Below are 14,729 nucleotides of genomic sequence, written 5' to 3' on the forward strand. Positions count from 1 at the left end.
GGGCATTTGTCCCTGGAAAAGGAAAATATTAATATCAATTTTTACTGTTTTATCTGGTGCATTTGGACGGCGAGAAACAACAAGGTCTTCAAAAATATCCACCCTTTTCCTGTATTGGTTGCAGATGACGTGATCTCATTATCCTACTTGTGGTATAAACATAGGGATAGGGTACCAATGTAAACTTTGTGAATTGGTCTTGTTATCCTTTTAATTTTCCTTTGTAAATTGTGCCTTGTCACGATCATGTCTTAGCCCCTTGCTAAGTGTGGTTTCTTTTCATTTATTTTATATATTTCATTGTTTCCAAAAAAAAAAAAGAATACTTGAAGTTTGTGTCATAGATTACTCCTTCAATTTCTCAAGCTTATCCTATACAAAATATTGAACAAATAAGAACAATTATGTTAATAAAATCATACTTAAGATTTGTGTAAAAAACCCTAATTCACCATTAAAGCACCAATTATGTTGTTTTTTATTGATTTGAATATGAGGTTACATAAATGATGAAGATAATACAAGTACAAATGTAGTAATAGAACTAATCGTGTATATAGTATGTGTAGTACACTTGTATTTATAGTCTAGACTAAATAACAATAAGTCCAATATTTTCAAGATCCTCTTGAATCAACATATGCACATTGTTTGTCTTGGTATTCTCGGGTCTTAAGCCTGGTTGGAGCGATTTTTCATTGAGAATGAGTCTCATACTGACCATTTCTACACATGTGAGAAAAAAAAAATATAAATATGACCATTAAGAGTGTTATGAAATAAAAATAACAATTGTCAGGATCCTGAGAAAGGTTTGGGATCCTGAATAATTTTGAAGATCTGGGTCCTAAGCCTGGTTGGAGCGATTCTTCATTGAGAATGAGTCTCATACTGACCATTTCTACACATGTGAGAAAAAGAAATAGAAATATGACCATTAAGAGTGTTATGAAATAAAAATAACAATTGTTAGGATCCTCAGAAAGGTTCGGGATCTAAATAGAAATATGACCATTTCTACACGTGACTTTTAATTAGTCATTTTTTTGAAACGGTACAAAACAAACAATCATATTTAGCATATCTAATTAAATATTATCCACATCACTGTAAATAACATGATCGATAATATGTATCTGATCTAATATATGTTACGATTAAACCACAACATACAATGATTGTAATAAAAGAATCCAAAAACCAATAAAAATATTATTTGAAAAAAAAAAAAGTATATAACAAAGTTACAAATTAAAAGTTATAACATATCTCGAAAATTGGTCATAAGACCTCAAACAAAGAATAAAACCCTTAAGCTTGTTTTCGTTGTGAAATTTGTATGTAATTTGAATACATGTCTACCTAAAAAATTAATTTTTTATAGTAAACTTTTCATTAAATGTTTATTAAACATAATATAAATTATAAAACCTTTGAGTGTTAAAATCGTAATTAAAAAGACTTTTGAATTGTATTAGTTAGAAAAAGGGTTTTAAATGAATATGATTTGAACAATAATGCTAAATAAAATTTGAAAATTATGATAAAAAAACATGAGGGTTAAGTTTAATGCATTGGTTCCAACGTAGCTTACTTGAGGTTTGAGATAAAGCAGATATCCCTTCTATAAAGGAGCTTCTTGCTAACTAATTACTTTCATGAACTTTATTCCATATATGATATCTACAATATGGGGTTACATGATTCAACCTTATCTTGGGATTTGGGAAAGAGTAGATAGACCAATGAGGCTTGCATCAAATATTTAAAAGACGAGTGTGTGTCATGATGCAACAAAGGGGTGGTTGTTAATTTCCATAAAATCCATGAGCACCTCATCATAAGATTTTCCATGATGCAACTCATATTACAACAATGAATCATCAAAATACAAAAACTTAACACCACCTAACAAAAAGACACCCATACTTAAAAAAGAAAGAAAAGTCGATTTCAATTTACTCGAGGCATCGGAACAAGAACAGCCGTTGTATTCCCGGATATCGGCTGAAGACTTGCAGCGTTCTCGAGCCGATCCCACGCTTCCTTCCTTTTCTCCACTGCTAAACTCTGTTTCTCTTGTTCTTCAATGAAATGGGCATGGCAGGCTAGAAACAACATGTTATCCATCTCTGTGAACACGTTTCTAACATTCAGTGTTAGATTAAGAACCGACTGATTCCAATGAGTCTGCACGTTTGTTTCAAGAGCTGGGAAGATTATTGGTAAGATCACTTGTCGATTGTGTCCGATTAGATTGAAGATTTGGTCGTTGTTCCATAAAAGTAGCGCCCTCTCCGCCACCTGAAACCATGAACATTCCTAAATGTATCAATCTCAATAATTTCGGAAAATAAAACAGAACAAGTTGTACTGTATTTGACATACATTAGTTGGAATGGGATAAAAAAATCCATTCAAAAACTTTCTAAGGTTATTTTTAATAATGAAAATGAGAAGGACGTTCACGTCTTTTGCACAAACAAGAGATCAAGAGCAAGTGTCGGTCCCACCATTTTGGATAAGGACAAAAAAATTGCAATTTTTTGACTCAATGATAATCAGGTGGTACAATGCATGCCAAATGCAATACAACCTGTATTGTCATGTCTTGCTTAACAAACGGGGCCCGGCCCCGTTTGTTGCACATGATAGGACATGACATACATTATCCTGCATTTGATTTGCATTGTACTAAGACTAAAACCTGATTATCATTGAGTCAAAAAATTGCAATTTTTTGTCCTTACCCAAAATGGTGGGACCGACACTCGCTCTTGATCTCTTGTTTGTGCAAAAGACGTGAGCGCCCTCCAGATTCTCATTATTAAAAATAGCCCTAGAAAGTTTATCTAGCCTTTTCCATTATAACAAAAGCAGCCTAAAGGGCCAATAATCAAGATTTTGAATCAATTTTACACAAAAAAAGATACCTGAAAATGCGAACTATTGATGCAGCATCCAATCCGCCAAAACAAGGGAACCATGACTCTTTCAAACTCCCCCATATTAATCCCTTCAAGAATCTCCTCAACCTCTCCCAAAAACATCACTTCCTTCTGACTATTAGTAATTGGCCAATACTTCAACAACCCCCTAATCACTGTGCTAGCTAACTTCGGATCTTTCTCTATAAACTGTGTAACACAATAACACAATTGCTGGAAATAAACCGCTAAACTTTTCGGTTTGTGTAATGGAATCAAAACCCGCCAAAGAAAAATCTTGTGCTCTTCTTTTAAAGGTAATGCAAACCCCGTGATCACACTCCCAAATATCTCCAACAATTCTGCTATTCCATTGTGCTTATCGGTTTCGAAAACAAATCGATAAAACACGTTGCTTATGCTCTTTCGGATGAAGGGCCGATGAACCATAAATTTGCCATAAATCCGATGCATTATCGCCTTCAAACAGTCTCGTTCTCGAGGATCTTCGGATTCAAAAAGGTCGAGAATTCGCAATATGAATGAATGATTGATGTATTTTTTTGCAATTTTGGGTTCGACAGAAGGTGAATTTACGAATTTGAGTAAGATATCATACACAAGTTGTAAATGGGGCCATGCTGGATCGAAGGAGGGTTCATCATCATCATTCTCTCCGCCATTGTTGGATCTTGAAGCTCGGTAATTTGGAGGGAAAACTCTAAAGAGATTGATCGAACACATTTTACATAATGCTAAGATGGCAGGCTCGGAGAATTTGGGGGGCCCAGATGCGATGAATTCGAGAAGCTCGATTAATGTTAATCGTTTGAGATCTTTCTCAGCTGTGTTCTTAGTGGGATTATTGAAATCGAAAACCATACAGCAAAGACTTAACTTACTGATGAAAAGCGACATTTTTTCTGAAGCGGGAGCATCTTTGAAGGGTAAAAGAGGTTCGATTCCGGCGATGACGCTTGATGGGAAAACAGCTGATGATGTTCTTTTGGGTGCGTTGGGTTTTGGTGATGCGCTGTTTAAGCTTGTGGTTCTTTGAAATCCGCCATTGTTGGGACTATTTGAAGGATCTTCGAAAGATTCAAAAGACTTCGGTGATCTCCTGGGAAGCTTGGCGAGAAATTGCTTCAACATTGTGAGATTAACAGGTTGAATTCGATTGAAAACAAACGAAACCACTCAGATCAAAGCGACTACATTTTGGGGAAAAGAACCCATATTCAGAAACCCTAGAAAAGTCTCCAGAATCCAAGAAACCCTAGAAATCGAACATACCCACAATCAATATTTCAATTGCGAAACGACATAAAAGGCATTTGCGAATCTCGAATTCTTTTTAATAAGAAAGAACTTGGAAGAAAGGGAAGAAATCGACGAAAGCTGTTTCAAATCACAAGATCTGGACACAAAAAAGAAAATCAGATCTTGAAGAAACCCATGCCTGGTTCGATCAAAAAACGAGATTTTTTGCAGTTCTCTCACCAAAATGGTAAAGTTAGAGAGAGGAAAGCAGGAAGCAAGTGAAATCTTGTAGATCTTTTTGATAAGAATACAAAAAATTTGAGGCACATGAAGCCAAAAAGCTTCAGTTTTTACTTTTTAGACGTAGATTACGATCCTTTTAATTGCATACACCGAGTCTTTGGTGAAGATCACGTTACATTACAACTCTTTTTCTCTCGCACATACATACAAATAGACACAAAGAGAAGAAGAAGAAGAAGAAGGGGTAAATTTGAAACAAAGACAATTAATTCAAAGGGCTCAAGATTCTATAAAGACAGAAGAAAAAGCAGAGGGATAGGGGGAACTTTTACAGAAAACCGAGACAGATAAATGAGATTAGTTTTTTAAATAGATCTATCAAATCTACGTTAAATGTTCTTTCATGAAACATTAAAGTTTATAAATAGTATCCCAAATATGATAGTATTGAATAGACCCAGATCTTTAAATGTATTCTTCCTATAAATTATTATTATTATTATTTTATAGTTTTTAGAAACCGCAAATCATTAAAAACGTCACACGTCTAGCTGGTAATTAGACGGTGCAAACAAGAAAATGATACAAAATTACAATCACATAAACGGGGAGCAAAGCAACACCAATTGTTGTCGTTACATTACCCATTTTTTTCCTCAAAATGGGGAGTAGAGCAACACCAATTGTTAGTAACGACCCACTTTTTTCTTTATATATGTAAACTATACATACATCATTAAGATTATACTATCTTTTATGCTAACTAAGTTGTTGTTTGTTTTTCTGAAGCAAAAATGTCTGCAGTCTGCGGACTATATCAGCAAGTTTCTGCAGCAGAAAAAGTTGACCAAATGACTGCAGTCTGCAATAAAAAATCTGTTTGTTTTTTAACGTCTAGAGGTACTGAAATAAACTGATTTTTCAAACTTAATTTCATGTCATAAATATAAAAAAATACATTTTCAGCAAAAAAAAGATAGGTGGCGGAGAAAGGAAAAAAAGATAGGCGACATTTTTTTTTTGTTTAGGTTAAAATGAGGCGTGAAGACCTTTGAAGACAGTGGTCCATGTCTGCGTCAGAAAGACCTCGTGCTGACGTTTTTTGATATGCGCACTTTCAAAAAACAAATACTCTGTGAGAACATATGTCTACTCATTGTCTGTGCGGCGCAAACAAAAATGGTTGAATAGCAAAAAATAATAATAATAATAATAATAATAATAAATAATAACATTCTCTAAGTAAGTAGTCACCTTCTGAAAAACATTTGTTGTTTTTTGTATTCCATAAGTTTTAAAGAGGCCCATGACAATTATTTATAGATAATTTCTTATTTTTCGGGCAATTGTCATAATTTGTTGCATAGTTCATTATTGGTGATATATCCATTATGCTACATGTTAGTGACATGATTGATTACATGATTATTTGTAGGTTACGTAGTTACCTAAGTTGAAAACAAAAAATAAATAATCAAAGATGAATTAGTTTATTATTTATTAAGGTGTCAATAAATAACTAAAAGTTAATATGATAATGTTTATTAAAATGTTAATAAAGAATTACATATTAATATAATAACTATTTATTAAGAGTGTTAAGAAGTGATACAGAAAACAAGTAAAACCAAAAGGACACAAAACATATTATTTACATGGTTCGGTCAAGGTGACATACGCCCACAGACAGAAAGAGAGTATTCGTTATTAATGACCTCTCAAATAGATATTACAAATACAATTCAACAGAGATTCGTCTGTCACTCTAAAATACAAGACACAAATAAATAACTAGCAGATACGTCCATGAATGGAATCAACCAATCACAATCTGTTATGCAGTAGCTTCTGGAATCTTCAAAACTCATGAGCATCACCCATGAGCATCATTAATGAGCATCTTCCATGAGAATCATCGATGAAAATCTTCCATCAACATCGTCGATGAGCATCTTCCATGACCATCATCGATGACGATCTTCCATGAGCTTTCTTCATAAGTATCTTCAACTTCTAAGCAACACTAAACAATCTTGAGCATCATAGCATAAGTGGTTCATCAATGGATACCATGGCTCATCAAGGAACACATGTGGCACACCTTGCATCAAGATGGTGCATCATGACTTAAAGGCGGTGCATCTAGACAATGAATGGCACACTTGTATCCCAATGTGGCGCATCCTCATCAAGGATGGTATATCTATGCCCCAGAGTACTCCATTCCTTTCTCAGGTGCTCCATACCCTCTTTTACAAGATCCGTTTCTTTGTCACTTAATTCGCTCTTTTGACTGATGATCAATTCCATTCTCATAATATTTGTTCCTTTGTCACATGCTCCATGAACCCCAAGTGCTCCGTTAAGTTCCAAGTGTTCCGCTAAACTTAACTGCTCCATGAGAATGCTCAAAATGCTCAACTCACATTTAACAATCTCCACCTTGACTTGAGTGTCCTATAAACCCCACCTCAAACAAGAACTTCCTCTCCCTACCTTCCATCCATCCCCGAAGGGACGTAACTCCTACGAACAACAACGTACTTCAAGCAAAACTTTAACTTCGCTATGGGAAACGACTTTGTCAACATATTTGTTGGGTTCACCTTGGTATCAATCTTCAGTATAAAGAATTTGTTTGTTTCTAGAATGTCTCAGATGATATTTAACCTGACATTTATGTACTTTTTCTTCTCATGATACATAAGATTCTTTGCAAGATTAATCGTATTCTGACTGTCATAGTACAAGACAAGCTTCTCCACCTTCAGAGTCTTGGTCGTGTAATGTTGTAGAAAAAACAACAATATCTTGTAACGTTGACTTCCAATTGATGGTACATCTGAACAAAGTGAAAATATAACACATTCGTGACCTGCGATTCAATAAATCATGTCACAACAAGAAATTTGATGCCTTGTAAACATTAAACAATGATAACAAATGTGAGCCAACAATGTGAAAGCATGTATGAAGCTTATTCAGTAACAACAAAACTTCATCAAATACTTCATTCAAGCACTACAAATAGTCAACAAATAATTGGAAAACCCTTGAAATCCCGGTTTAAGTCCATTTTGGGCTAGGATTTCCTTATTGGACCTAATGGATCAATAAGTTTCCAATTTAACTATTTTAACCTAGAACCCTCAAATGGGCCCTAATTGGACCCATAAACATGAAACTTAACATTTTGGGCCTTATAAGCCTAAAATGAACTAGGTTATCTTTAATGGGCCTTATTGGGTCACAACAAATTTAAATTAGCCCTAATAGGTCATAAAAATTATTTCTTGATTTATTTTGGGCCAAAGATGATCAAATTAAGTCATAATATGGGCTTAAGCATTCAAGGCCCAATTTTTCTTTCTCCTTTCTCCTCTCTCGGCCCAAACCACAAAACAAAGGAGGAAGGGTTGACTTTAGGAGGTGTCACCTCCTTATTGCACACCATGCACCCATGCATGGACTACAATGTATCCAGACAAGTCACCTCACTCTCTCTCTTCCCCTCTCTCTTCTTCTCTCAGCCGAGAGTCTCCCAAAACACACACATATCACAACAACTCTCTCTAAGTCTCTCTAAACTCATCCATTCCTTCATCCAAAAATTCTCAAGACTTTGCTTATGCTTCAAGAGATTTTCTCAAGATAATCATCATTCTTTTGTAAGTTTTTACATGTATAAGTTATACAAATCTTCTCTCTTGTAAGATCATCCCTTCTAAACAAGTTTTTGGTGATCACACTCCTAGAAAACTCCATAAGTTCGAGATCTTCCAAGAAAGGTTGCTAAAGCCGAAAATCACACCACTTACTTCCTTTCTCTCTTCAAAACCGAAACTACAACTCAATGTGAGCTTCATACCCCTCTCTTTTCGGTTTTCATGTGTTTTTATGGGGGAGAATACAAGAAAATGTGTAGATATATGTGTATATGTGTGTTATGTGTGATTTTATGCATGTATGTGTATATTTATTTGTTTTTGTGATAAATATGTAACTAAAAAGAGGTGAATCTCGAGATCTATGATATGAGAAGAGAAACAAACATAATCTAAGTTATTCTACACTAAACAAGTCAAGAAGAATAATTTATAAGATTATGATAAACATATTTCAACATAAAAATCCATTTTTGGGCTTAAAATGTAAAATATACAAAATTAGGGTTAAAAATGGTCAAGTCACGGTTTCTTCAGGGCCAAAAGAATCAAAACAGTTTCCATAATGGTTTTTCTGAATAATAAAGTTTTCAAAGGACTTGAAATGTAAATTTTGAGCTTAATGGGCTAATTTTGGGCTTTTTAGCCCAATAAGCCTAAAATTGTGAAAAATGACAATTTAAGGTTCTGAAATGAAACTTTCTTCAAAACAGGGGATAAATAGCGTAATAAAACTATTTCAAGGGTCAAAAATGCTTTTCACTATAAAAAAGGACCAAAAATGTAAAGTTTTTGGATTTTAGGCCAAAACTGTAAAAGTTGCGAAAATGGGGTTTTAACCAAGAAATACCATTATGGAAGGGCTGAATCTGTTAACAAAATAAAGTTTGGGTTAAAACTGTCTTTTCAACAAATTTATGATGCAAAAGTGTCAGGAAAATGTTTTAAGGACTAAAAATGAAATTCTTTTATATAAAGGACTAAAATTGTTATTTTTATAAAAGAAAGGTATTGAAAAGATCAAACTTCTACTTTTAAACAAATTAATTCATTAAGTCAAAAATACAGAATCCACGACTACCGACAAAATGGAAAACGAATACACGTTCAACTCCAAATATCGTTATAAACGAATTGATTCGGTCTCGAATTAATACAAAAACAACAACCGTTAAATCATACACTTCAATAGATACGCGATAACTACGATGAGTAAACTTACAAACTTTGGGCTTGAGAGTTTCAAATCATGCTTGTTGGATCTTGCACGTCCATCAAAATGATCTTTGGGCCCAAAGGGATAACGCTTATGTGTTATTGGGCCTCTTATGACCCAATTCCGTGTAAAAGGACTTTCAATAGCCTTTCTGTGCTATTGGGCCCTAGTGGCCCATTAGTAAGGCTAGTAAGGTCAAAGTAATCAAATGCGAGTTGGACCATCGTGTCTTTTGCATTCCCGAAAGCCTAAGGTACTTACGATAGTAGTAGGACATAATGCTCCTCTTCTCTTCGTTCGCTAAGGCTTATGAGAAATCAAAGTAAAAGAAATTAGGACGATATACAATATGGAGTAATCAATATTCATTCGATATGACAATACAAAAATCAGTAATCACGGATACAATTAGCATCGGAAAACATCGGGTTTTTCGGGGAATTCAATACTACTCGCTCGAAATTTTATAACTATAATACAAAATATCCTTCATATATACATGTTTTTGAAATCATTCATGCACCAGCTTCTAGATCTTCACACTTTGATAAACAAAAGTCTTTTCAGAAAATATTGGATTTTCTGGGTTTTACAAACTATACAAAATCATTTTATCACAACATTGCTTATGAACTCACCAACATTTCATATGTTGACGTTTTTCCAAAATAACTTGTATTCTCAGGTAACAGGTAAGTGGAAAGGTAATATGAAGTAATGTTAGGATGTGGGAGGCTCGACTCCGAGATGCGGAACGACAGGTGGCTTGTCTTCAGGGAGCGTCCACTTCCTCAGCACCACCCCCTGGCGCACCCCACCATGACTAGGACTAGTCGTACCCGTCTTTAATATTATGTTACTAGGATATATGCTATGTACCATCGACTCTATGTTTAAGTGATTACACTACTCATAGAACCGTTATGCTGCCAAGCTTACACCACTTATGTACGCTCTTTTGAGCAAAGTTTTCATGTATCAAAATGCGGAAAATATTAATGGAATATTCTATGTGTTCTACTGTGATGTTGTAATCTGCTATGTGTTATATATCCATGATTGTATGCTAATTTGTGAAATTGCTTAAGTTCGTGCCACACACCTAGTTTATAGGATCACAATCTCACGAAACCATAGGCACTCAACATCTTTCCGTTCCATGACAGAAAGATGCCTCAACGACCAACTCGCGGTAACCTTGGGCCAACCCCACCAGAAGTTGACTCAGCTGCATTCCAAGCAGTTGTGTCTGCTGCAGTCACCGCAGCAAGGGCACAGATTCACCAAGGGAACAATGGAGGAGTCAATGGACAAGGGGCTGGAAGTTCGAACAACGGAATCAATCAAGGACTTACCAAAACATGCTCCTACAAAGATTTCACCAATGCCAAGCCACGAACCTTTAATGGCACCGGTGGAGTGATAGCCCTGAAAAGATGGATTGAGAAGGTGGAATCAGTGTTCAAAATATGTGAATGCCCCGAGGAGGTGAAAGTGAAGTTTGTCGCGTGCACGTTCATCGACCAGGCCCTCACCTGGTGGAATTGACGTATAGAGGCCATGACCCTCCCTGTAGCCAACTCTATGCCATGGACGGAGCTGAAAGAAATGTTGATGGCTGAGTACTGCCCTCGTGGCGAAATCCAGAAGATGGAACAAGAGTTGTGGGATCTCACCGTCGGAAACTCTGATATAGATGCATACATATCAAGGTTTAGCGAGCTGTCATTATTGTACCCTGGCATGATTACGTCCGAAGGAAAGAAAATCGAACGATTCATCTAGGGATTGACCTCCCCAATTCAAGAAAATATGATCGCTGCAAAACCTGAAACTTTCGACAGTGCCAAGACATTGGCCAAGAAACTGTACGACCACAACAACAACAAGGGCGAGAAGCTAACAGAAGCTGAAGGAAAGAAAGAGAGTGACAACAAGAAATGAAAGAACAACAAGAGGAAGGGCCGCCAAGGCTCGAAATCGTCCAAGAAGCAACAAACAATGACAGTCAACGCTGCAACCACCCAAGTTCCACCCACACCACATGCTCCAGCCTCAGCTAATCCAAGTGCTCCTCGGCAATATTCGGGAACTCTTCCAAAGTGCAACAAATGCGGTCTCCACCATAATGGAGAATGCAGAGAAATGCATTGTACCAGTTGCAATCGGAAGGGTCACACAGCAAGGTACTGCCGAACCTATCCTCCCCAAAATCAACCACAAGGAAACAACAACAACAGCAACCGCAACAACAACAACAACAACAACAACAACAACAACACCAACAACAACACCAACAAAAGCGGCAATAACACAAGATCAAGCCCCACTTGCTACGGATGTGGAAGGACCGGGCATATCCGTCGAAACTGCCCCAACACCAGCAACCCCGGAAATGGAGGATCAGGAAGGATGCTAGCTATGGGTCAGGGAGAAGCGGTCCAGGATCCCGCTGTTATTACCGGTACGTTTCTCCTAAACCACACTTATGCATGCATCCTATTTGATACCGAAGCAGAACGAAGTTTTGTGAGAAATAAATTCAAACACTTGTTAAAACAACAACCATAGAAGCTTAATGAAACCTTCACGGTGGAAATGGCTAATGGGAAGACAGAATCTACTGGGGAAATCTATATCGGATGTACCCTATCCATAAATCATCACGTCTTTCAAATAAACTTAATGCTTGTTTCCATTAGGAGTTTTGATGTGATTATCGGCATGGATTGGTTAAGCCCTCACCATGCTGAAATTATGTGTCACGAGAAGGCTGTTCGCCTTCATCTCCCAAATCACGAAACCCTAGTTATTTATGGAGACAAACCCGACACGAAACTTCAGCTTATCTCGTGCATAAAAGCACAAAAGTACCTACGAAAGAAGGACTTGACGTTCCTGGCTCATATAGTAGACAAATCTAAGAAAGAGGTCAACATCCAAGACATTCCAGTAGCTTGTGAGTTCCCAGATGTCTTCCCTGATGATCTTCCGGGGATACCCCCAGAAAGATAAGTCGAGTTTCGAATTGACCTTGTACCAGGATCTACCCCCATCGCCAAGTCGCCCTACAGATTGGCTCTTGCAGAGACGCAAGAGTTGTCCAGTCAACTCAGCGAGCTTTTGGATAAAGGATTCATCCGACCCAGTTTCTCACCTTGGGGAGCTCCGGTTCTCTTTGTTAAGAAGAAAGACGGTACCTTCAAGATGTGTATCGACTACAGAGAACTTAACAAGCTCACTGTAAAAAACCGATATCCACTCCCACGAATCGACGGCCTATTTGACCAGATCCAAGGAGCTAGTCACTTCTCAAAGATAGATCTGCGATCTGGATACCACCAACTCAAGGTCCGGGAGGAGGATATTCCAAAAACCGCCTTCCGAACTTGTTATGGACATTACGAATTTGTCGTAATGCCCTTCGGTCTAACGAATGCTCCTTCCGCATTCATGGACTTAATGAATCGAATTTGCCGACCATTCCTTGATGACTTTGTTATCATTTTCATCGATGATATCCTCGTCTATTCTTGAAACGAAAAAGAACACGACCAACATCTCCGACAAATCCTGGAAACCCAGCGAACCGAAAAGCTATACGCAAAACTCTCTAAGTGTGAGTTCTGGCTCCGAAGCGTGAACTTTTTGGGACATGTTGTTAGTCAGGAAGGAATTCATGTGGATCCTTCTAAAATCCAAGCCATCGAAGGATGGGCAATTCCAAAAACACCCGCATAAATTCGCCAATTTCTAGGTCTCGCAGGCTATTACAGGAGATTCATCCAAAACTTCTCTAAGACGGCCAAACCGCTTACCATCCTTACACAAAAGGGCATACCCTTCATATGGACGGATAAGCAGGGAGCCGCATTTCGATCTCTGAAGCAAGCACTCTGTAGTGCGCCGGTGCTATCGCTACCCGAAGGAACGAAAGACTTTATAGTCTACTACGATGCGTCAAATCAGGGTTTATGTTGTGTACTCATGCAGCGTGGAAAGGTGATAGCTTACGCGTCCCGACAACTAAAGACGCACGAAGTGAATTACACGACCCAGGATTTGGAGCTAGGAGCAGTGGTCTTCGACTTGAAGATTTGGAGGCACTATCTTTACGGTACTAAGTGCACCATCTTCACCGACCACAAGAGTCTCCAACACATCTTGAATCAAAAAAAGCTAAACATGAGGCAACGAAGATGGGCCGAACTGCTAAATGACTACGAGTGCGAAATCAAGTACCACCCATGCAAGGCTAACGTGGTAGCCGATGGCTTGAGTCGGAAAGAATACTCAAATCTTCGTGTGAAAACTCTCTCGATGACCATCCAATCCCACCTAACCTCTCAAATCAGGGCAGCCCAATTCGATTCCATGAAGACAGAAAACAAAACAAGTGAAGCGCTGCGTGGAATGGAGAAGAACTTTGAAGGGAAGGAAGATGGAACATAATACTTCATGAACCGCATATGGGTCCCTAAACTTGGGGGATTCAGAGATGTAGTCATGAACGAAGCCCACAAGACGCGATACTCCATCCATCCAGGTTCAGACAAAATGTTATTGGACATTAAGCAACACTATTGGTGGCCTAACATGAAGGGAGAGATTCCCACCTACGTTAGCAAATGCCTTACTTGCGCTAAAGTAAAGGTGGAATATCAGAAGCCCTCGGGATTACTACAGCATCCAGTAATTCCAGAGTGGAAATGGGAAAGGATTACTATGGATTTAGTGACCAAACTACCCAAGTCGACGGATGGTTTGGACACGATCTGGGTAATAGTTGACAGATTAACAAAATCTGCCCATTTCCTACCGATAAAAGAATCATACAAGATGGAACTGATGGGTTTTAGCCATTAGAACATCCTATGTGCTCATGCAAACCCTAATGCTTGGATCTAGGTTTCTCTATTATACATGCAATTCATCCAAGACTTTAAACCCTAATTATAGCATACAATTAATCATATTAACATGTGAAAGGGTTTTTAGATCTTACCTTGATTGTTATGTAGTAATAACAATCTTAAATCCTCCTTGTAATGACTTTAGAAAGCTTAGAGTCACAATTATCACTCCTCTAATGGTTCACAAACACCAAGAGCAAGAGGATGAAGAATGAGGAGAGAGGAGACACCCAAAAACGGCTGGAAACCCTAATCAATTAGTTCACCACGTTTTTGAGTCTCAAGGGTCCTTTAAATAGTGAGCCTATTAGGGTTATCAAACAAGGAAACCCTAATTTGACTGCTTAGGCCCTAAGAAACCCATGAACTCCTTCCTTAAAGACCTAGGACGATTTCTAATGGGTTTCCCCATAGAATTCATCCACCCCTCTAATATGGAGTCCATTAGCTCAATATTCAACTATCATATAATTCACAGTTCTAGTCCTTTAAGTTTAATTAATGT

At 37.5% G+C, this 14,729-nt stretch overlaps 1 protein-coding gene across 1 annotated transcript; it reads right to left on the minus strand.

The window, feature by feature from the left end:
* Positions 1-1,786: 1,786 nt before the first annotated feature.
* LOC111883219 (serine/threonine protein phosphatase 2A 57 kDa regulatory subunit B' kappa isoform) lies at positions 1,787-4,797 on the minus strand. The gene is made up of 2 exons (XM_023879561.3): positions 2,934-4,797; positions 1,787-2,304 (listed from the first exon to the last, which is right to left on the minus strand). The coding sequence occupies exons 1-2, from the start codon at positions 4,077-4,079 to the stop codon at positions 1,954-1,956; spliced, it is 1,497 nt and encodes a 498-aa protein (XP_023735329.1). The 5' UTR covers positions 4,080-4,797; the 3' UTR covers positions 1,787-1,953.
* Positions 4,798-14,729: the final 9,932 nt, after the last annotated feature.

This window comes from Lactuca sativa, chromosome 3 (genome assembly GCF_002870075.4).
Source record: "Lactuca sativa cultivar Salinas chromosome 3, Lsat_Salinas_v11, whole genome shotgun sequence".
Lineage (NCBI taxonomy): Eukaryota > Viridiplantae > Streptophyta > Magnoliopsida > Asterales > Asteraceae > Lactuca > Lactuca sativa.